Source organism: Salarias fasciatus, chromosome 13, assembly GCF_902148845.1.
Source record: "Salarias fasciatus chromosome 13, fSalaFa1.1, whole genome shotgun sequence".
Taxonomy (NCBI): Eukaryota; Metazoa; Chordata; class Actinopteri; order Blenniiformes; family Blenniidae; genus Salarias; species Salarias fasciatus.
Genome location: NC_043757.1, coordinates 29094433 through 29118733, shown reverse-complemented (window position 1 = coordinate 29118733; position 24301 = coordinate 29094433). Strand labels below are relative to the sequence as shown.

The 24301-nt window shown below is 53.5% G+C and overlaps 1 protein-coding gene across 1 annotated transcript; it reads left to right on the top strand.

Moving 5' to 3' along the window:
• The first annotated feature begins 698 nt into the window (after nt 1–698).
• LOC115399836 (uncharacterized) lies at nt 699–20101 on the top strand. Its single transcript, XM_030107418.1, has 9 exons — nt 699–795; nt 2052–2584; nt 2626–2790; nt 10266–10427; nt 11185–11311; nt 17589–17713; nt 18127–18248; nt 19774–19877; nt 20017–20101. Exons 1-8 carry the CDS (start codon nt 699–701, stop codon nt 19868–19870), a joined length of 1428 nt encoding a protein of 475 aa, XP_029963278.1. The 3' UTR covers nt 19871–19877; nt 20017–20101.
• Nucleotides 20102–24301: the final 4200 nt, after the last annotated feature.

Below are 24301 nucleotides of genomic sequence, written 5' to 3'. Positions count from 1 at the left end.
ACCTGGTTCAGAGCTGATAGGGAAGGAGGTTTTGCCAGACCAGCCTCTGGTCTCGACAGGATCTGAGCCTCAGTCTGATGAACGGACTCTGAGCTCTGCTCTAACTGAACTTCAGATTCCACAACTTCAGTTCAATGTCAGCATTTTCTCATTTGACTTGGTCGAGTTTAAAGAGCTGCTTTACTTTGAAATGATTTGTTGTGTTAAAGTGAGAACAAAGAAAACCAAACATCCAGTCTGCCTCCAGTAGAACCATGGGCGGAGCTGGACCATCACTTCTGAGATAAATGCATCTCGTCTACGATTAGCTTGGTTTGTCAGATGTGGGTCAAAGCCTCGGCTTCACTGACATCCAGAGAACCTGAGCTCTCTGTCGGCATTCTCAGGCTATTCCCTCTGTTTTCATCAGGAGCAAGAAGGAACCTTTGAAGAGAGATCTGCGCTGTGTGCAGTCGCTTCCACCACCAGCTGGCCCTGCTGTGGAAGTCTGGACTGTGGACTGAACTGTGGAGCTCCGCTTATTGGAGGAAGTTGTTGAATATGTCACCGAGTTCCTGCTTTAAGTCCAGTCTCAGGATGAGTCCATGTGGAAAACGAGAACATGACTGATTTGTTGAAGAGCAGCTCACATCCGTGTGTCACGAGGCACGGTGTTGGATGAGTGGGTGGATGTGCTGCTCCACCCGCCGCCGGCTGTGATGGAGTCCGGAGAGCCGAGCCTGAGCGGGTGGAGCGGCTGTGTCCAGAGGAGGCCGTCTGACGTCAGCCCCGGTCACACTCCAGGCATGACGGCAGGTCGCTGTCCCGCTCGCCTCTGAGCAGGGCATGGGGACGTGTCGGGGATGAACTTCTGTTTGGCAGGAAGTGAAAATCAGCCTGTGTGTTGTTTCAGCGTGAGGATGTGTGAACACATTTCTCCTCTGGTCACAGTGAGTGCAGGAAGCGCTGCCTCTCTCTGCAGAAAAACAAACCCTGCTTCAGCGTCTTCCACCAGCCTCCACAGCTGGATTCAAACCGCTCACCAACACATGTGCTGCTCCTCCGATCAGTCAGATTTCACTGACCGTCTCTCAATAAGCTGATGAGAAAATTCCTCCTTCAGCTTTCCCCAGAGAGGATAAGAGCGCTGGATTTACCACTTCAAAGAGCTTTTAATCTCATACTTGCCTTGGCAGGACCTCCAGACGAGCCCCAGGCCGCCGCCCAGCCTCTGCTCTCTGGAGCTGTTTTCACGCCAAACGCTGCTCAGCCGCACTTTCATTTCAGGCTTTTGACCAAACAAATGAAAGACCTCTGTACTCTAATCAGGGCCCCGGCATCACCCTGAGGGAAGGGGAAGCTTTGTGTTCGCTCCGTAAATCCAGAGGTGGGATTGGTGGAAAACCTGGGATTTGACTGTCATATCAGATTTCCTGCAGTCAGAGAGAGGGGAGGACACGTATGAGCGCTCCCTGTAATGGTGCCTCCCGGCAGCAGAGAGAAAGCTGCAGTCAGGTGGACTGCTGGAGGAATGCTAGTTCAAATAAACAGCAGTCTTGGGATTTCAGCGGAGCAGCCGGTCATGTCCGTGCTGACGTGCTCTCTGGTGGACCATGACCTGCTTTCATTAAGATCCTGTTTCGAATGGAAACAAAACATATCCTTCATAAAACACAGCCACTGCTCATTCTGTCCAGCCTTCATCAACCGATACCACCAAATGGATGAAAACAGTGATTCTAAAACTGTGGCATGTGCACCAGCAGTGGCACACCAGCTCCCTCTAGTGGTATGGGGGAGAAGTCATAAATGAAATGAACAAAATACTACATAAAGTAGAATGAAATGTGAACTGTCCATAGTCTGCTGAGTGTTCAGGTCAGCCATCGTGGTGTGGCTGTTGGTAGGAAAGAGGAATAAGACTCTCAGAACAGAGGAGAACTGATGTGTTCCCTCAAAAAGTCCTTTTGTCAAAACGTCTTCAATACTAAACAAACAACGTTTCTTCCTGTTTTGTGTCCAAAGAATGGAGTGTGGTGCCTGGTAATAAAGTGTGTTCTTTGCGTCCTCAGGGAAGGCAGATGCAGTTCTGGACAGTGAAGTTGTCCTGACCAAAATGAAGCTCTTCAGGAACTTCAACGAGAAGCTCCAGACGTCCAACGACTCCGTGTCTACTGTCTCCACCATCTCAAATGGGGACAAGGACATGTCGGACCCCACCACGGTATCCAGGGAGGGTTCTCACTCTGAGGACCGAGGGCGTCCTGAGGCAGAGTCCGGCTCGGTCTACCTGTCGGCGATTTTCTCAAAAGCTCAGCTCCCGCGCTTGTACAAGTTTGAGTCGGAGGACTCTGGAGTGGAGCTGCCCAGTGGGGCCAACTCTCCGTCCACTCCAACAGGATCTGAGCAGAGCTTTGTGGTCCACAGCCGGGAGTCCTCCTGCGCCTCTGGACAGGGACCCCCAGACCCCCACTCCCTCCCAGAACAACTGGACCCTCTGACACAAACAGACACAGAAGCATCAGGACTCCGACAGGAACAGTTTGGGTGTAGCAGCAGACCATCAGATCGAGGTGTTCATGCCTTCAAAAGGATTCAGATCTTTGTCTGAGACAGCAGAGCATGGCGTAGGTGAGGACGTGGATCAGGGCGGACCCCCAGGTCCCGCAGGGCAGTGGGAGTCCCACCAGGCCAGGCAAACACTGCTGCCGGGAAGCCTGCGAGGACGCTGTGGACAATGAGCGTGAGGGGAGCGGCGCCGGCAGTGACGGCCTCGACGAGTACATGGAGGAATGCTGCAGACTCAGCGAGGTGAGAACCCTGAGACTTCACGTCTTTTTCACAGACAAGGCTTTGCTTCACCTGATCAGCGCACTTCAGTTAATTTGTACTGCGCTGAGTGACATGTCAGGAGATCTGATCTCTTTCTCTTTCTTTCGGTGTCTTCTTGCTTCCCCCTGTACCTGCTCACCCTGAGGGCTCCCTGCTGTGCATTAAAGTCATCATCCTCAGTAAAGCTTTAACTGCTTTGACCTCTCTGTCCAAACTTTAGTCAGACAGGCCAAAGAGAACCATAACGGCAGTGTTTAGAATGTGAAGCGATTTAAGGTTCCTGGTGCTGTGTGTGTGTGTGTGTGTGTGTGTGTGTGTGTGTGTGTGTGTGTGTGTGTGTGTGTGTGTGTCCATCAGTGTTTGTCTTCACTGGACTGTCTCTGGACAGATGGTCTTCAGCTGTCTACAGAGAAAGGCTGAGGCTCACTATCGATCAGAACTGTTCATCTGATCTGTGATTAGAATGAAGCAAATAAACTTTAACAACTTAATAATAAATAATTAATAATAATTAATAATAAACTTCTAACATCATGTCTTGATTCCCAGGTGGAACGTTCCGTTGTTCCATGTCATGTTTTGCACTGACAGCTGTTTGACTGCACATCTGGCATGTTATCCATTTGGCTCTGTTAATTATGAGGGAAACATTTACTCTGGTGCTCTTTAATGTTTCTGTTGGACCGCAACTGAAGAAACAATGAGAGAATACTTCTTATGGATGAAAAATGTGTTCACCGAAACCTTCTGCTTGGAGAACTGAGAGCGTGCAGAAATACGTCTGCACAGCAGCGTCCTCTGTGTATGGGCAGGAGTGTTTGAAGCGGTCCGAGTGGCGGGCTCTCTCCTGGCACATCCGTCAGAGCGCCTCCTGGAGGAGGTGGCTTGCAGTGCAGCGCGCCGTTTCCATGGACCTGTCATGCAACACCTGTTCATCTGCAGTGAGCGTGCAGATTGAGCTCCTGATACGGCGCTGTCCGGCGGGCGTCGGTCCCAGGACGGAGCTCTGCTCCCGCCAGGTAACACGTCGGTGTCAAATAGCTGAAATGGCTGACATAGCTATCCAGATGAAGGCCCTTCGAAGGGCCTGTGGGGCCGCTGTGTGGGGCCGCTGTGTGGCTTTCAGGGGCCCGACTCGGCCCCCGTAGGGGCTGACAGGCAGCCGGCGCTCGCTGCTCTCACCAGTCCACTCCCATCAGACAGCAGGGGTTTGAGGTCTAACTCCTCCGCTGATCAGCAGTGAGACGTTCCTGCTCTTTGAAGGTACTTTCCTCTCACATTAAGTGCAGACACTATTTCTCAGGGTATTTCATAAACACTCATTTAGTTGAAAGCAGGAATGCCTTTCATGACAGACTGGTGTAAGGTGAGCTGGAGGACACGGACGCCTGCTTCCTCCCCGCTTCCACTGCTCCTGGTTTTCTTTTCCTCCCTCAGAGTGGAGGGAGGTATTTCCATGGAAAAACTCTCCTGGTAATAAAATCATGTGCTGAATAGAAGCCTGGAGACAAGAGAAGCTGGGGAGTGGTGTGTTTCTCAACCCGGGTCCGAGCCCTGGGCTCCAGAGGAGGATCAGGAGGGACAAGGAGGACTATGGTAGGAGGCTAGAGGAGGAGCTGGAGGAGGAGCTGGAGGAGGACCTGGAGGAGGACCTGGAGGAGGACCTGGAGGAGGACCTGGAGGAGGACAAGGCTTGGGATGTGTGGAGAGCACTTAAGAACATCTGGATTTGGGTAGAGAGCCAGAGGGACAGCTGATGGAGACCAGCAATGGGTGAATGAATTAAACTGTTTCTTTAACAGATATGATCCCCCCCCCCACCTCCTCTGGCCCCGCCCTCCCCTCCCCCGTTCACACGTCTCCAACCCAGGAGACACCTGCTTAAAACCCAAAAAGGCCGGAGGATCGTGAGGCCCCGCTTTCACCCTCATTAAGACCAAGGAGAGGCTCCTCCTGGTCCTCCTCCGCTCTGTGGAGCTCCTCACTTGTCCCGCTGCAGTTCTACAGGTCCAGCACCGGGGTGGAGGATGCCGCGCTCTCCCAGCTGCAGGGGGCGCTGTCTCACCTGGAGAGTGGCAGCGCTGTGAGGGTCCTGTTCTTCAACACCATCAGGCCGGCGCTGCTGCGGGGGACGCTGGAGGACGTGGGAGTGGACGGACACCTGTCCGCTGTCTGGACTGTGGACTCCCTCACTGACCGTCCTCAGCACGTGGTGCTGTGAGTCAGAGGTGGTGGTCTGCAGCACGGGGGCGCTCCAGGACCCAATCCCGTTCCTCTTTCTAGCCCTCCCTCTTGCCCCTCCCCCTTTGAAACGGAGTGCTCAGGGGTAGGGCTGAAAGTAAACCCCTCCAATTGGGACACCCCTTCAACAATCGCCGTCAGTATTCGCCGCTGCTGATGACGTAGCAGATGCGACAATTGTTTGCTGATGTTTTTCTTACATTTTAAAACTTTATTGAGGAAATACTTACATTTATGAACTTCGTTCGTTGCGGACGCCGCCATCTTGCCGATCTTGGAAGACTTTCTGGGAAATCTGCCGCCGGTGGTGAGGGGCGGCGGCGGGAGCGCTTGTTTTGTCCGCCTACACTGCGACTGGCAGGTGGCGTTAGTTCACTTCCGCATTGGCGGGAGCGCGCATTTCCACACCCGCGCATTCCAGGCGGGCGGTGTTGAAGAAACCAGTTTATTGAAAAAAATCGTCTATCTGTTGTGTTTGGAATGCGCGGGTGTGGAAACGAGCGCTCCCGCCAATACGGAAGTGAACTAACCCCACCCGCCAGTCACGGTGTAGGCGGACAAAACAAGCGCTCCCGCCGCCGCCCCTCGCCACCGGCCGCCTCTGGATCATACCCCTCCGTTTGGAGTGTGCCTCGGGAGAATCTCCGTTTGGAGGGGTGACTGGCCCTCCCCCTTGGCCCTACCCCTCCGTCATAATGACTATTGGGACGCCCTACCCTCCACCTGAACACGCAAAACAAGGGGGAGGGCCAAGGGGGAGGGCTGAGGGGTGAAATGGGATTTAGTGCAGGACACCGTCCTCTCACCTGTCCTCTTCACCATCTACACCTCAGACTTCACCTACAACAGGGACAGCTGTCCCTCCACAAGTTCTGGGCTGAGGGGAACCAGCTGGTTGGTCATCAGGGACTTTGTGGACTGGTGTGAGGACAACAACCTGAGCTTGAACAGCAGTAAGACGAAGGAGACGGTGATGGACTTCAGGAGGAGGACACTTCCTCACCCACCGGTGAACATCCAGGGAGAGGACATGGAGACAGTGGGCAATTCCAGTCCCTGGGTGTTCACCCCAACATAAACTGGACTGGTCCCACAACACGGACGCTCTGGACAAGAAAGACCAGAGTGTCCTCCATCTTCTGAGGTCCTTCAGAGTGTCCTCTGCTCAGGACTGTTTCTCTGCTGTCCACTACGCCATTGTCTGCTGGAGCCCGGGCAGCACAGAGCGGGACAGGAAGACACTGCAGCTGGATGGGCCGTCCTCTGGACAGGAGGACCAGCTCTGTTCTGGCTGTCCTCTGGACAGGAGGACCAGCTCTGTTCTGGCTGTCCTCTGGACTCTGTGGAGGATGTGGTGAGAGGAGGATGTTGGCCAAACTCTCATCCATGATGGACAACAGCTCTGAGCCACTGCAGTGGACGGTAGAGGAGATGCTGCAGTGGACGGTAGAGGAGACGCTGCAGTGGACGGTAGAGGAGACGCTGCAGTGGACGGTGGAGGAGACGCTGCAGTGGACGGTAGAGGAGACGCTGCAGTGGACGGTGGAGGAGACGCTGCATTGGACGGTAGAGGAGACGCTGCAGTGGACGGTGGAGGAGATGCTGCAGTGGACGGTAGAGGAGACGCTGCAGTGGACGGTGGAGGAGATGCTGCAGTGGACGGTAGAGGAGACGCTGCAGTGGACGGTGGAGGAGATGCTGCAGTGGACGGTAGAGGAGACGCTGCAGTGGACGGTGGAGGAGATGCTGCAGTGGACGGTAGAGGAGACGCTGCAGTGGACGGTGGAGGAGATGCTGCAGTGGACGGTGGAGGAGATGCTGCAGTGGACGGTGGAGGAGACGCTGCAGTGGACGGTAGAGGAGACGCTGCAGTGGACGGTAGAGGAGACGCTGCAGTGGACGGTAGAGGAGACGCTGCAGTGGACGGTAGAGGAGACGCTGCAGTGGACGGTAGAGGAGACGCTGCAGTGGACGGTAGAGACGCTGCAGTGGACGGTAGAGGAGACGCTGCAGTGGACGGTAGAGACGCTGCAGTGGACGGTAGAGGAGACGCTGCAGTGGACGGTAGAGGAGACGCTGCAGTGGACGGTAGAGGAGACGCTGCAGTGGACGGTAGAGGAGCTCAGCAGACTGAGATGTCCTCAGAGCAGGTCCTTCATGTCCACCGCTGTCAGGCTGGACAGCTCCACTGTGGACAATATGAGCAACAGCTGTGGACATTCTGATGTCCTGCAGTCACTGTCTCTTTATAACCCCACCAGAAACCATGGAGCCTTTATAAACCTTTGTCTGCTGCACTAAAACGTATTAATACATATTGAAGCTCCTGTTTTAGTTTAGATTCATGTTGTATTTAAAGTTAGAGCTGTTCTTCTGGATTTCTATTATTCTGACTACGATGTACACTGTTACTTATTCTCATTCTTTATTTGCCCCTTTCATCACTTTTTCACCCCCCGGGTTCTACGAGCCTCTGTCACTGTAAAGTTCTCCGTGCTGAGGTTAACATTCTATTCTATTCTATTCTATTCTATTCTATTCTATTCTATTCTATTCTATTCTATTCTATTCTACTCGAACAGCAGACCTGCTGGGAGAATCAGAAACCTGTAGAATATCGCTTTAAAAGATGACAACAGAACACAAAGGCTCAAACAGACAGTCTTCAAAGGTTTGTAATGATGACTGCTGTATGAGACAGAAGACATCCAGGAGGACGGAGACTCAGGGTCTGGCCTTCCTGTCCTGTCCTCCTCCTCTGGACGCTCCTCACACGTCTGCTGGTTCATTGCTTTCCGCAGCAGTCCTCCTCAGGAGGGGCTTGGATGTGCTGCAGTCAGTGGAACCTTCCTGGAGGGAGGGTCGGTGGAGGCATCGGCCTCCCGTCCCCCGGGACCAGCCGGGACCAGCCGGGACCAGCCGGGACCAGCCGGGACCAGCCGGGACCAGCCGGGACCAGCCGGGACCAGCCGGGACCAGCCGGGACCAGCCGGGACCAGCCGGGACCAGCCGGGACCAGCCGGGACCAGCTTATCTTGTCACGCTCTCAGTTTGGGTGTGTAGAAGGAAAAGCAGAATTGGGACCACAGCAGAGCCCAGCCAGTGAGATCCGGCACCATAATCCAGCTGACAGTCATCTGGAGTGACGTTTCCCTGATGAGGATCCGGCACCACAAAGTCTTCCAACCATGAACAAGAGAACATTCGGTCCACATTAAGACGTTTAAATGATGCTCAAGTTTTGCACAAATTTTATTTTGGATACATTCAAAGTCTGTCTTCTGTCCGGAGACATAAAGTTCACGTCCTTCTTCACATGAAATCACAGATTCAGACCGTTTGCTCAGAGGTTCATGTCCGATTCAATAAACCTGCCAAACCTTGACTGGAAAGCACAACTTTGGAATCTTGTGGACAGAAAATGAACGACTCTGACATGTTGGCTCTGTATAATAGAGCCCAGAAAGAGGACAGCCTACTGGTTTCAGGAGTTCCTGCAAAAATACCCAAACATGCTGGAAGAGGGCGATTCAGCTGTAACCAGAACTCTGCTTTCCTGGGTGAAGGGAAGATCTTCTGACGCAAAAACAAATAATTCCTCACAGCATGACGGGATAAAGATCACTGCTCCAAGATACACTTCTCATCTGCAAAAACCAAAATAACGCTTCAAAATAGAGGGAATAGAAGAATAATAGAGTGATGCATCTGAGTTGTTTTGTAAGGAAAAAACATGACTGGAAGGTACATGTCAGAAAACCCTCCAGGGTCCAGCGCCCATGAGCAAACAGGGAACAGGGCTTTGGTGAAGTTGTAGAGAAACGTCTCCAGCGTATCAAAGTAAAACACTCTGGTCAAAATGGACTTGAATAAAAGTAAAACAATCTATTTCAAGAACTACTTTCAAATATTCCAGCTCCCTCCCGGAGCGGCTCAGCTCCAGTGAAGACAGCTTTCTGACGGTCGGAAAGGAAGGACGGATTCAGCGTGTTCGTCCGGCTGGAAGAAGACTGCCAGCATTTAGCATTTAGCTTTTAGCTGTAGTGTTTAGCTTTTAGCTTGTTGCTTTTAGCATTCAGCTTTTAGCGGTTGGCTTATTGCTCAGCTCAGCAGTTCCCTCCAGACTCTGCCGGTCTTGGTCCGTCCTGTCAGTGTCAACATGGAGGACGGTGCCGAGTCCTCCGTCTGAGTCAGAGTGACCCTTTCAGCGGGAGTCTACAGCAGATGTAAACAGCTCCTGTGTCGCTCCGCCTCACTAGCTCTGCTGAGTTCCCCCCTGCTTCCTGTCGCTCATGTGCTCTTCAGGTTCTCCCACTTTTGTTCCACGTTTCACACAGTTTTGTCCCATGACTCACCGGATGGTGAGGAGCTCAGAGGAAATGGTGTGTGTGTGTGTGTGTGTGTGTGTGTGTGTGTGTGTGTGTGTGTGTGTGTGTGTGTGTGTGTGTGTGTGTTGAGGGGTATTCCTGGATCTGCCCCGGTCTTCCCGCTCGTTGCCCCCCCGTGGGGGACAGTGGATAAGATCAGCTCCAGTCTAAATAATCTAACTAAGTTACAGGAGATGAGAGTCCGCCCAGCAGCCTGTGTGTGAGTGTGCCACCGGGTGTGTGTGAGTGTGAGTGTGTGTGTGTGTGTGTGTGTGTGTGTGAGTGTGTGTGAGTGGGCAGGGGGGTCTAATTACCACTGACTCAGTGATGTTTTCACGGAGCAGCTTGCCCCTGGAGATGCTTCTCAGATGTTTCCTGGACTGACGTGGGTTCGTCAGTGTGTTTGTCCATCAGAGGAAGCGAGTGACGTCAGTCCTCCACTCTGTCCATCCATTGTTTCCACTGCAGTCTCACTGTCAACAGCACGGGGAAAGGAGGAAGACGCTCAGCCTGAGCTCACGTCCTGGTTTTGTTGGGCCGCTCTCAGGAATGTTGGAGCTTCATCTTGAACACATCACATGTTACGTTTGCTGACGAACGGAGAATCTTCCTGCAGTGCATGAGACAAACCAACCCCTGTCCACCCGCCTGTCCTCTCTGTCCTGCTCTGCTGGCTGTGGCCCTCTCTCTCTCTGTAACTCGCTCTATCTCTACCTCTCTCTCTGTCTCTGGCTGATCTCAGCCTCTCAAGTGTCACTAACGAGACAGACAGAGGAGTGTGTCTTCAGGTGTTCCGTCACTGTCCTGCTGGGTGTCTTTTGAGTCTGGTCCATATGTCCACCTCAGGTCCAGCCAGCCATGTCCAGCCCTCTGGGCTCCGGTCTGGGTTACCTGGAGCACATCTGCCAGCTGCTGGAGAAGATCGGACAGCTGCAGGACGCCAACCTGCGGCTGCAGCGGCAGATCTGTGGCCTGCAGAAGAACGGCCGGAAGGCCAGGACCAGGGAGGTGAGTCCTCCTGCTGACCCCAGCCGTCCTGTTAACCTGCCCCCTCCTGTTAACTGACCCGTCCAGATAACCTGACCCCTCCTGCTAACTGACCCGTCCAGATAACCTGCCCCCTCCTGTTAACTGACCCGTCCAGATAACCTGACCCCTCCTGCTAACTGACCCGTCCTCCAGTGCTCCCCTGACAGCCGTCCAGTGACTGGCTGATCTCAGGCTGTGGACTTCATCAGTCATGTTTTATTAATTCGAGGTGTTTGTTTGGTTGGACTCTGAGAAGTGTGACCTCAGCTGTTCGGACTTTACAAAACTGAAAACACACATATTGGAACATTTCCAGCACAGGAAGGTTTTGTCAGTGAGCGGTGCTGGTTGTCTCTATGTGGAAGAACAATGACAGAAGTCACTTTCTGGAAGCACTGGCTGTATTTTCTAAATCACCTGTAAACAGGTGTTCTGTGCTCTATGAACACATAAATCCTCCTCGTTATCTAATGTTAGCTGCATCAGTCGGAGGAGTGGCGCCTGGCTGAAGCCAGAGGGAAACCTCTCAACCATAACATTTCTCTGCAGTTGTCATACTGGAGGAAAGGCAGTGTTTAAATCCCTCCACTCACCTCCTCGTCTGTCCTTTCCTACTGGGAAGAGCTGTGAGGCGACTGAGCGTGCTCATGCGGTTCACTCAGCCTTCACCACAGTAGCCCAGTGGTCAGCTGACCCGTCCTGGATCAGTGAGACCGGGCCGGCTTCCTCTGTCCAGGACTTCTTCCAGCAGCACTGCAGCTGTGGAGCGGCCGGCCTGGCCTTCCAGGACCTTCCCAGCAGACCCTCCCCCAGCGGGACCCTGTCAGACCTGAGCACCATCCCGGAGGTCAGCCACTGCACAGGTAACGCTCCTGCAGGTGAACCAGGAACAGACACATGGACTGAAATACACACAGCAGGATACACAGGCTGTAAAACACACAGGCCGTAACACACACAAACACACACACACACACACACACACACTATAACACACAGGCTGTAACACACAGACTGTAACACAGGCTGTAACACAGGCTGTAACACAACCACTGTTACACACACACACACACACACACACACTATAACACACAGGCTGTAACACAGGCTGTAACGCAGGCTGTAACACACACTGTAACACATAGGCTGTAACACAGGCTGTAACACACAGACTGTAACACACAGGCTGTAACACACACACTGTAACACAGGCTGTAATGCAGGCTGTAACACACACACACACACACACACACACACACACACACACACACACACACACACACACTGTAACACAGGCTGTAACACAGACTGTAACACACAGGCCGTAACACACACACACACACACTGTAACACATAGGCTGTAACACAGGCTGTAACACACAGACTGTAACACACAGGCTGTAACACAGGCTGTAACACACAGGCCGTAACACACACACACACACACACACACACTGTAACACAGGCTGTAACACACACACTGTAACACACACTGTAACACACACACACTATAACACACAGGCTGTAACACACAGACTGTAACACACAGGCTGCAACACACACACACTGTAACACAGGCTGTAACACACACACTGTAACACAGGCTGTAACGCAGGCTGTAACACACACACACTGTAACACACACACACACACACACACACACACACACTGTAACACACAGGCTGTTTCACAGGCTGTGACACACAGGCCGTAACACACAAACACACACACACACACACACACACACACTGTAACACAGGCTGTAACACATGCTTTAACACACACACACTGTAACACACACACACTGTAACACACACACTGTAACACACACACACACACACACACACACACACACACACGCGGTCTTGTATTTCTATCCTTGTGGGGACCGTCCATTGACTCCCATTCATGTCTAGCCCCTAACCCTACCCTTACCCTAACCCTAACCCACACCACAACAAAGCCTAACCCTAAAGAAATGTTTTTGCACTTTTGCTTTTTTCAGTAACAACAACATGGTCAAGAAAACACTGTTTCTCCTACTTAGGACCGGAAAAAAGGTCCCACAAGGCACGTCGTTCCACGTTTTGCTATCCTGGTGGGGACATTTGGCCCCAACAAGGATAGAAATACAAGAACACACACACACACACACACACACACACACACACACACACACACACACACACACACTATAACACACAGGCTGTAACACACACACTGTAACACAGGCTGTAATGCAGGCTGTAACACACACACTGTAACACACACACTGTAACACAGGCTGTAACGCAGGCTGTAACACACACACTGTAACACACACACACTGTAACACATAGGCTGTAACACAGGCTGTAACACAGACTGCAACACACAGGCTGTAACACACACACACACACACACTGTAACACAGGCTGTTACGCAGGCTGTAACACACACTGTAACACACACACACTGTAACACACAGGCTGTAACACAGGCTGTAACACACAGACTGTAACACACAGGCTGTAACACACACACACACACACACACACACACACACACACACACACACACACTGTAACACAGACACTGTAACACAGGCTGTAATGCAGGCTGTAACACACACACTGTAACACACAGGCTGTAACACAGGCTGTAACACACAGACTGTAACACACAGGCTGTAAAACACACACACACACACACACTGTAACACAGGCTGTAACACACAGGCTGTAACACACACACACTGTAACACACACACTGTAACACACACACACACTGTAACACATAGGCTGTAACACAGGCTGTAACACACAGGCTGTAACACACACACACTGTAACACAGGCTGTAACACACACACTGTAACACAGGCTGTAATGCAGGCTGTAACACACACACTGTAACACACACATTTTAACACACACACACACTGTAACACACAGGCTGTAACACAGGCTGTAACACACAGGCTGTAACACACACACACTGTAACACAGGCTGTAACACACACACTGTAACACACACATTGTAACACACACACACTGTAACACACAGACTGTAACACACAGGCTGTAACACACACACACACACTGTAACACAGGCTGTAACACACACACTGTAACACACACATTGTAACACACACACACTGTAACACACAGACTGTAACACGCAGACTGTAACACACAGGCTGTAACACACACACACACACACACACACACTGTAACACAGGCTGTAACACACAGGCTGTAACACACACACTGTAACACACACACACTAACACAGGCTGTAACACACAGACTGTAACACACAGGCTGTAACACACACACACACACACACACACTGTAACACAGGCTGTAACACACACACACACACACACACACACACTGTAACACAGACTGTAACACACAGGCTGTAACACAGGCTGTAACACAAACACTGTAACACAGGCTGTAACACACACACACACTGTAACACAGGCTGTAACACACACACTGTAACATACACACTGTAACACAGGCTGTAACATGGAGTCTGACACACAGAGTGTAACACACAGATAGATGGTGCCCTAGGCTGTGTCCACACCAAAGCATTTGGTGGAGACGGGAGCCACACTGCGACACGTTTTTCACGTTGGGTCGACCTACTTCTGGGTGGAGCCGGGGCCGCCTCGAGGAGGAGGTCCGAGGTCGACCCGGCTCAATCTAGATGCAGCGAGAATGTAACCAATGTGGATCAGTGTGGTCAGGACTCAATGAAGACAAAGCCCAGCTGAACTTTTCTTCAGCCTTTATTCTGTTGAAGAAATGAAAAGATATAAATACTTCTGTTGAATCTCTGCACTCTGCTCCCACAGCAGGTCCGCTAAAACTGTGTAACATATTCAGAACATACATTTTCAATACAAATTTGTCAAGAACAAAAAGTAAAGAACAATGCCACCTGGTGGCCACAACCAACGGTGTATCAGGGTGGGGTGACTGAACGGAAATAAAACTTCAAACCTGAAATAAAACACATACCTGTTGAAGAAATGAAAAGATATAAATAGTTCGGTTGAATCTCTGCACTCTGCTCCTAAACACATAAACAAGGACAATAAACACCCGAGCTGTACTGCCTGAACACAATGTGCGTTCATTTACTGACAACTCGCGCCAAAAATAACATAACCAAAAACATCTATAAAACCTCTAAAAATGGCTAAAATGACACAAAACAGTGAGACATCAAAACAACACATGGCGGGAAACAATATACACCAAAGATTACAACATAAAACGCTAAATATATAGAGAAAACAAGAAGGCATCACAGCACCAAATCATCCCATGACTTACCCACAGCAGGTCCGCTAAAACTGTGTGGGATTTTGGGAGAAGCTACGGAAGCCCGGGAGGTACAAACAGAGCAGCGCACAGAAAAGCGATTCAAATTTACAAAATAAAGGCAAACAAAACAAACTGATTGAGATAAAATTCAAAAACCTTGAAACTAATACTAATATGACTTTTAACTCCGTTACAAGAACACGCTCGCTCCCTGGGTCGAGCCAGCTTCCCTCGTTTGCTGCACTTTTGTCCGTGTGAGGCTTCCGTAGCGCACGACACAAACTGTTATTCCGAGCAGGTCGAGCATGGCGGAGAGCCTCTTCCTTCTGAAAGTCAGCGATTTGTACGGCCTGCAGAAAAATCATGTACAACAGAACCACCGTTCTGGCTGCGTTCCGTCTACAGAACGGAGTCACCGCAGCGCTTTGCCATGCCTCTGCAGTCCGCTGGAGGAGGTTGCCAGATCTGTCACTCCCCCCCCCCCCCCCCCCCCCAAACAATCTGAAACTCGTTTAACGCAATAGAAAGCAGCCCAAACCGCCATCTCGGTTGAAAATGCAGGTTAAAACCGTATTTGTATAATAAAACAACATGTCATAAACACATAATCATTTCATTGACCCGTCCGATGTGTTCAAACAAGACGCTTGGTTTGGCAGAAACCCGCCCAACCTGCTCTGCTCTGGTCACAGAGCTGTTTTGTGCAATTTGGGAGTTGTTTGACTTTCCTGCAGTGACGAAGTACAAAAGCATTCATTCTTCTAATGCATATAATGACTACCTCACATTGTTTGTTCTGTTTTCTAACAGATGAAGTAAAAAAATAGAATATTAAGGCTAAAACACGCCACAGATTTTATTTTGAAATCAGTTATTTTGGAACAAGAATTGCATTTCCTTCCGGCACCGACTTGCTTCTGTCTGGATTGATGCCCTTTTGGTTCGATGGTGAGAAGTTACACGATTTAGTTATTTATGAGGAGGCTGATTTACAAATTCACACTTCCCAAAAGGGGTTCTGGCTCCACCCAAGTGGGTGTGAACATGCCCCTAGAGTTGAGGGACCTCCTTTGGCTGGATAATAAAACACACACATCACACTGTGCAGGTGACACACAAAGAGGTTTGGCCTGCAGGGATAACAACGCTCCGTAATGAGGGGTTGTTAAGCAGAATGACCCATCACCGGGCCCCAAACCACCTATTAACCCCCAGCCCCACCTCACACACACACACACACACTCAGGCTGAGCCTGGGTGTTGTCCTTGTCATGGCAGGACAGCTCCGGGTGGAGCGGCTCCGGGTGGAGCGGCTCCGGGTGGAGAGGCTCCGGGTGGAGAGGCTCCGGGTGGAGAGGCTCCGGGTGGAGAGGCTCCGGGTGGAGAGGCTCCGGGAGGAGAGGCTCCGGGTGGAGAGGCTCCGGGAGGAGAGGCTCCGGGAGGAGAGGCTCCGGGTGGAGAGGCTCCGGGTGGAGAAGCTCCGGGTGGAGAGGCTCCGGGTGGAGAGGCTCCGGGAGGAGAGGCTCCGGGTGGAGAGGCTCCGGGTGGAGAAGCTCCGGGTGGAGAGGCTCCGGGTGGAGAGGCTCCGGGAGGAGAGGCTCCGGGTGGAGAGGCTCCGGGTGGAGAGGCTCTGGGTGGAGAGGCTCCGGGTGGAGAGGCTCCGGGTGGAGAGGCTCCGGGTGGAGAGGCTCCGGGTGGAGCGGCTCCGGGAGGAGAGGCTCCGGGTGGAGAGGCTCCGGGTGGAGAGGCTCCTTGTGGAGCGGCTCCGGGTGGAGAGGCTCTGGGTGGAGATGCTCCGGGTGGAGAGGCTCCGGGTGGAGAGGCTCCGGGTGGAGAGGCTCCGGGTGGAGCGGCTCCGGGAGGAGAGGCTCCGGGTGGAGAGGCTCCGGGTGGAGAGGCTCTGGGTGGAGAGGCTCTGGGTGGAGAGGCTCCGGGTGGAGAGGCTCCGGGTGGAGAGGCTCCGGGTGGAGAGGCTCCTTGTGGAGAGGCTCCTTGTGGAGAGGCTCCGGGTGGAGCGGCTCCGGGTGGAGCGGCTCCGGGTGGAGAGGCTCCGGGTGGAGAGGCTCCGGGAGGAGAGGCTCCGGGTGGAGAGGCTCCGGGTGGAGAGGCTCCGGGTGGAGAGGCTCCGGGAGGAGAGGCTCCGGGTGGAGAGGCTCTGGGTGGAGAGGCTCCGGGTGGAGAGGCTCCGGGTGGAGAGGCTCCGGGTGGAGAGGCTCCGGGTGGAGAGGCTCCTTGTGGAGAGGCTCCGGGTGGAGAGGCTCCGGGTGGAGAGGCTCCGGGTGGAGAGGCTCCGGGTGGAGCGGCTCCGGGTGGAGCGGCTCCGGGTGGAGAGGCTCCGGGTGGAGCGGCTCCGGGTGGAGAGGCTCCGGGTGGAGAGGCTCCGGGTGGAGCAGCTCCTCCGCTCCACCCGGAGCTGGAGCTGGCCTGCCAGGCTAGTGGGGAGGGCGAAATCCGAGCTGCAGAGGGACACAGCTGGAATTCCTGGCATGTTGGCGGGAACACGTACTGTCCCGTGGACTCTGGAATGTCCGGGCCGTCCTCTGGGGGACAGGAAGTGGGAACTGGAGAGGAGTTGCAGGTTATCAGAGCGGGGGCAGTGCTCCTCCAGCGGCTCCAGGGTGGAGAGGGAGCCTCCACCCTCAGGCTGCAGGCTGCTCTGATCCACAGCGTGTGATGGAGCAGCAGTGTGCTCTTGGGGGGGGGGGGGGGGGGGGGGGGGGGGGGCGTCCTGAGCGGGTTTCCATCAGTGTGTGCAGGTGGGACCGCTGCAGGCCTGGAGGCTGAACCTGTCTTTACTGTCCCTCTTGGCTCATGTTTCAGGCGTGGACGGCGGGGGTCTGAGCGCCGTCCCTCTGTGGAGGCGGAGCCTGAACCGGAGGAGCTACACAGAGGGGGAGGGCTTCCTGAGCGGCGACTCTGAAGGACTGCTGACCCCCCCGTACCGGGTGAGTCTGACGCCGGTCCGTGTCAGGAGCGTCTCGCTCCGTCCTCAGTCCTCTGACGGTCCACTGCAGAGGACAGACGGCTGGGTCTCTGCTGCTGAACCACTGAGGGCGTCTCACGTCCTCGTCCTCACCGTCAGACTGCCACTGCTGACAGGCGGTGGACAGCGTCCCTCAGGGGAGGACTGCAGCATGGGGGACACTGCTCTGACCCAGGGGGTCATGTCCACATGTTCCAGAGACGGACGACGGAGTCAGTCTTCAGTGATGAGACAGAAACTCAAAACATGAAAATCCTGAAACAGCTTCAGTTTCAGCTTCCTGCCGTCTTCACTGGGCATCCTGTCCTCCTGTCCTCCTGTCCTCCTGTCCCCAGCAGCCTGGCTCAACCCTAATTTTGCTGTCTGTGCCTGCAGCTCGGGGAGAACGGCACCCTGGGCCGGTTCCGGGACCTCCTGCGGAGAAGCAGGCTGAGGAACCAGAGCCGCCTGGGACTGAGCTCCTCGTCCCTCAAGATGTCCTGTCCACAGCTCTACAGGTGAGAAGAGACGCTCCTGCAGCGCCTCACCGCCGTCCGTCCCTTCCAGCAGACCGGCGGTGAGACGAGTCGGTCCTGTGTGTGTGGAACCGGGAGACCGGACTCGACCTCACGGTGATGTGATGAGCAGAGCGAGCCGCGAGCCTTCAGGACTGTCAGAATTTAAACGTAAAGGAGCGTAGAGCGAGCTAAATAAACCAGATCCACTCCTGTCCTCCTGTCCTCCTGTCCTCCTGCCCTCCTGCCCTCCTGTCCTCCTGTCCTCCTGTCCTCCTGCCCTCCTGCCCTCCTGTCCTCCTGCCCTCCTGCCCTCCTGCCCTCCTGCCCTCCTGTCCTCCTGTCCTCCTGCCCTCCTGCCCTCCTGTCCTCCTGTCCTCCTGCCCTCCTGTCCTCCTGTCCACCTGTCCTCCAGTCCTCCTGTCCTCCTGCCCTCCTGTCCTCCTGTCCACCTGTCCTCCAGTCCTCCTGTCCTCCTGCCCTCCTGTCCTCCAGTCCTCCTGTCCTCCTGTCCTCCTGCCCTCCTGTCCTCCTGCCCTCCTGTCCTCCTGTCCTCCAGTCCTCCTGTCCCTGATGGCAGTGAGACAGTGATGACGGGACGAGCAGCTCCTGCTGGTCCAGGGACTCAGACCAGTGACCCTCTTTAACGTGGACGTCTCCACTCCGTCGCCGTCGTTTTAAAAAACAAGCTCTTTTTAAAAACACACCAACTGAAACTCACTGATTGGCTGTCAAACGCTGGTTCTCAGCCCTTCGGTGGTACGCTGGCTCCCTCTGCAGGCCTGTTGAAGAAACGCTGATATTTATAATTAAATCAATTTGAAAAATACTGAAACAATACAAAGGAAATGTCGCGATCATGAAGCGGAGCCCTGGCTCCTCCCCTTCCTGCTGGATGGATGGAGGGTGTTGAGGCTGCTTGTGGAGCTGCAGCCCAGAATCCTCTTCTTCTACCGTCAGTATTAAACCAGTTTTCATTCGTCTGTTTACTGAAGCACTGGCAGAGGAACAACAAGCCCCCGTTAAACTGAACTAAACGTTTCAGTGGGAGCCCTGAAAGCAATGACCAGTGTTCTGAAGTTCACACTGATGCAGGGCTTTTATTTTGAAAAGAGTAGACTGACAGAGTGGAGCCTGGCACCAGCCCGAGGGTGGGGTGGGGTGGGGGGGGGGGGGGGGGGGGTGGGGGGGGGGGGAGTGAAGGCTGGAGGAGGAGGGATCTACTGGCTTTAAGCTGAGGAGCTGCTGAGATATGGATGAGTACAGGATTACCTTGAAAGATCTCCACCCTCAATCCACCTCTGGGACATGCAGCCAGGTGGAGCTGCAGCCAGGCGGAGCTGCAGCCAGGTGGAGCTGCAGCCAGGTGGAGCTGCAGCCAGGCGGAGGTGGAGCTGCAGCCAGGTGGAGCTGCAGCCAGGTGGAGCTGCAGCCAGGCGGAGCTGCAGCCAGGTGGAGCTGCAGCCAGGTGGAGCTGCAGCCAGGCGGAGCTGGGAGGTTCTCTGAAGCTGTCTGCTCCTCTCCACAGACCTGATCCTGGTCCAGAGGAAGCTGCTGGACGGAACCGGAGCTCCATGATGTCCCTGGACCTCCACAGAACCCTGGACGTGTCCTTCCTCCACTGAGCTCCAGGTAGACTGTCCTCAGCCAGCAGGGGACTGATCTAGAGCCGGCCGGTCGGGGTTCTGCAGGAACCGGGCTGGAGAACACTGAGGCTGTATGCTGGTGCTGCTCCACCCAGATCCTCTCTCCACCTCTCTGTCTCCGTCAGGTCCTGGACCAGACCACTGGACACTGAGGAACCAGCGGAGGGGGGACAGACGGAGGGAGGACGGAGGATGGAGGGAGGACGGAGGGAGGGGGGATGGCTAGAGAGAGGATGGAGGGAGGGAGGGGGGATGGATAGAGGATGGATGGAGGATGGATGGAGGGAGGGAGGATGGATGAGGGACAGATGGGTGGAGGGAGGATAGAGGGAGGAGGAACCACAGGAGACCACGTGGGAGCAGAACCACAGGAGACCACGTGGGACCAGAACCAGGTCGTCTCCAGGACGTTTCTTCATTGTCTGCTCTAAAGCGAACTGAAGTTCAGAATGTTCTCAGAGCCCCGCCCCCTACCTGCTGATGTGACTGCTGATTGGTTCATGCTGTGGGAAGCCCTCTTCCTCCTCGTCCTCCTGGTCTCTGACGGAGCGCTGCAGCAGTTGGTGTCCAGACGGACCTCCAGCTCCACCGTCTGCTGCTGGTGACCATGAGGATTCTCCAGGGTGTTTCATGAGGAAACAGACGGGCAGAGCCACTCAGAGGGCTGCTCTCTTATTTTTAGACGTCGGCCACATCTGAAGCGCGGGATGGTGTTAATGTCATGGTGTTGGACACACTCCTCATGTCCTCCAAACAGGCAGAGATGGAACAAACTGTAAAGGTGATGGTTCGATTCCTCTGCTGTGTTCTCAGAACATTGCCTTGAGTTTAGACACGGTGACTTTATCCTGAAAGGAGCAATTGCCACGACAGACCAGAGGAAAAAGACAACACCAAGCTCACGCTGGCTGTGGCTGTCACACTGTCAGCTGATGGAGAGGGATCTTATAACGTCCCAGAGGAGAGGAGGCTTTCAGTGTGATTTATATCTGAGGTGTCGGAGGAAGACACCGGGCTGCTGTGTTCTGCAGAATGCATACTGCATCAATATATTTCATTTATTTTTCAAAATAAAGTCCATTGATAAGGTTGTTTTTGTCCATGTCCTCTGAAGAAGTGATGTGCTCACATGAAGAAGAGTCAGAGTGTAAGCAGTGAAGCCAGCAGCAGTCGACGCCCTGCTGAGGGTTCAGGTCTCTGTCCGCTCTTCAGGTTTCACTACAACACTTTCTACAACACTGCTCCAGGTTTGTTGAGGTTTGTCACTTCTTCTCCAAGTACGACTGTGATTTTAAAAACATGCAGTCTAGCTAGGCCTTCCTGGAGTCTGGGAGGGGTGCTGGACAGTGCTCCGACTGGGGACTCCATGGTTCTACTGGGGGACTTCAACGCCCACGTGGACAGAAACAGTGAGACCTGGTAGGGGGTATCTGGATCGGCCTCCCTGATCTGAACCCGAGTGGTGTTCTGTTATTGGACTTCTGTGCTAGTCACAGTTTGTCCATAACGAACACCATGTTGGAGCACAGGGGGGTCCATAAGTGCACTTGGCACCAGGACACTCTAGGTCAGAGGTTGAGGTTTGTTGTCGTGTCGTCTGACCTCTGACCTCGTGTCTTGGACACTCGGGTGAAGAGAGAAGCAGAGCCGTGGACCGATCTCCACCTGGTGGTGAGTTGGATTCTCTGGCGGAGGAGGAAACCGGACAGACTTGGCAGACCCAAACGTGTTGTGAGGGTCTGCTGGGAACGTCTGGTGGAACCCTCTGTCAGCAGGGTTTTCAACTCCCACCTCCGGGAGAGCTTCTCTCATGTCCCGAGGGAGGCTGGGGACATTGAGTCCCAGTGGACCATGTTCTCCACCTCCATTGTCGAAGCAGCTGCCCGGAGCTGTGGTCGTAAGGTCTCCCGTGCCTGTCGTGGCGGCAACCCCCGAACCCGGTGGTGGACACCGGAAGTAAGGGCTGCCGTCCAGCTGAAGAAGGAGTCCTATCGAGCCCTGGTGGCTCATGGGACTCCAGAAGCAGCTGACAGGAACCGGCAGGCCAAGCGAACTGCAGCCCGAGTGGTTGTGGAGGCAAAAACTGGGTCTGGAGGAGTCCAGGAGGCCATGGAGGAGGACTATCGGTCGGCCTCGAGGAAATTCTGGCAAACCGTCCGGCGCCTCAGGAGGGGAAAGTAGGTCTCTGCCAACATTGTTCACAGTGGAGGAGGAGCTGCTGACCTCAACTGGGGACATTATAGGACGGTGGAAGGAATATTTCCAGGACCTCCTCAATCCTGTCGCCACGTCTTCTGAGGAGTGAGCAGAGGCTGAGGTCTCAGAGGTGGACTGAGGTCCCAGAGGTGGACTGAGGTCCCAGAGGTGGACTGAGGTCCCAGAGGTGGACTGAGGTCTCAGAGATGGACTGAGGTCTCAGAGGTGGACTCGTTCATCACCCAAGCCGAAGTCACCGAGGTGGTTGGTAAGCTCCTCAGTGGCAAGGCAAGGTGGACGAGATTCGCCCTGAGTATCTTAAGTCTCTGGATGTGCAGGACTGTCTTGGTTGACTCGTCTCTGTAACATGGCATGGCGGTTGGGGACAGAACCTCTGGTCTGGCAGACCGGGGTGGTGGTTCCCCTTTTTAAAAAGGGGGACCGGGGGAAATGCTCCAACTATAGGGGGATCACACTCCTCAACCTCCCCGGGAAAGTCTATTCCAGGGTCTGGGGAGGAGGATTCGACCGATAGTCGAACCTTGGATCCAGGAGGAACAATGCAGTTTTCGTCCTGGTCGTGGAACACTGGACCAGCTCTAGACCCTTCATTGGGGCTTGAGGGTTTGTGGGAGTTCGCCCAACCAGTCCACATGTGTTTTGTGGACTTGGAGAAGACGTTCGACTGCGTCCCTCATGGTGTCTTGTGGGGGGGGGGCTCTGGGAATACGGAGTCCGGGGCCCCTTGTTAAGGGCCGTCTGGTCTCTGCAGGACCGGAGTAGGAGTCTGGTCCGCATTGCCGGCAGTAAGTTGGACCTGTTCCCGGTGCATGTTGGACTCCGGCAGGGCTGAACTTTGCCACTGGTTCTGTTCAGAATCTTTATGGACAGAATTTCTAGGTGCAGCCAAGAGCCGGAGGGGGTCTGGTTCAGGGACCAGGGGCCGGAGGGGGTCCGGTTTGGGGACCGCAGGATTTCATCTCAGCTTTTTGCAGATGATGTTGTCCTGTTGGCTTCATCGAACCTGGACCATCATGCACTGGGGCAGTTGGCAGCCGAGTGTGAAGCGACAGGGATGAGGATCAGCACCTCCAAATCCCAGGCCATGGTCCTGGACTGGAAGAGGGTGGCTTGCCCCCTCCAGGTCGGTAGAGAGACTCTGGTCCAAGTGGAGGAGTTTCAGTATCTTGGGGTCTTGTTCACAGTGAGGGACGGATGGAGGAGAGATTTTGGATATTTCATGAAAAACTGCTCAAACTGGGACTGTTGAAGCTTAAATATGATGGATTTATCACTTACAAGCAGTTTCCACTTGTTTCATTCATGGGAACTCACAGTTTTTCAACTTTAATCACTTTGTGACCAAAACAGATTTCTCTCGAGCTGGGGAGTGCGTTTTTCAAACTTTAAAATCCAGATGCAACAATTCGTCACGCCCCCTCTCAGCCGTACCTCCAGACACAAAACGAAACAGAACCAGAGATCCATCTGCTCCACCCCAACATGTTGAGTGTCACTATAAACTAGAAAATCGACACTTTAAGAGACACCAGGCAGAATATTCTCTGAGCCGACCTCCTCCCGTCAGTGGCAAAACAAACCCAAAACCGATCTTCACATTTCACAGCCAGCACCTCAGATCGCATGTTTCTCACACACTTCTTCAACAAATCTCAAAGCTGTTCACACCAAACACAACATGTTTTATTTCCTTACCGTTTTGTGGTCATTTTCCATCTATCCCCGCTCTCCTCTGACCAAAACTAACCTCATAATCCTCTGGAGTAGTGAAAGAGCGTCATGCTGCTGCCCCTTGTCGCCATCTTGTGGGCTTGTTGTTAATCTCGGGAGTTTAAATAAAGTTTGTTGACGTTCTGTGTCTAGCAAGCTTTTGAACGATATGTTACACGTGACTGAGGCATCATCCAGCTGGGAGACATCTTTGAGTGTAACTGCAATAGCGCCGCCACCATCTTTATGCTTATTCACTGTTTTTATTTTTACCAACCAATGTAGCATCTTGAAGCCCTCTGAGGCAACTGTTGTTGTGATACTGGGCTATACAAAAATAAATTGAATTGAACTGAATCTGGGATCTAAGACTCACCGAGGGCGCACTGCAGAGTGAGACGCACGCCAATGGCAAATAGTTACTATTTCTGTGACATTTGCCGATTTATTTATTCTGAAACATGCACATTTATCTTCATTGTG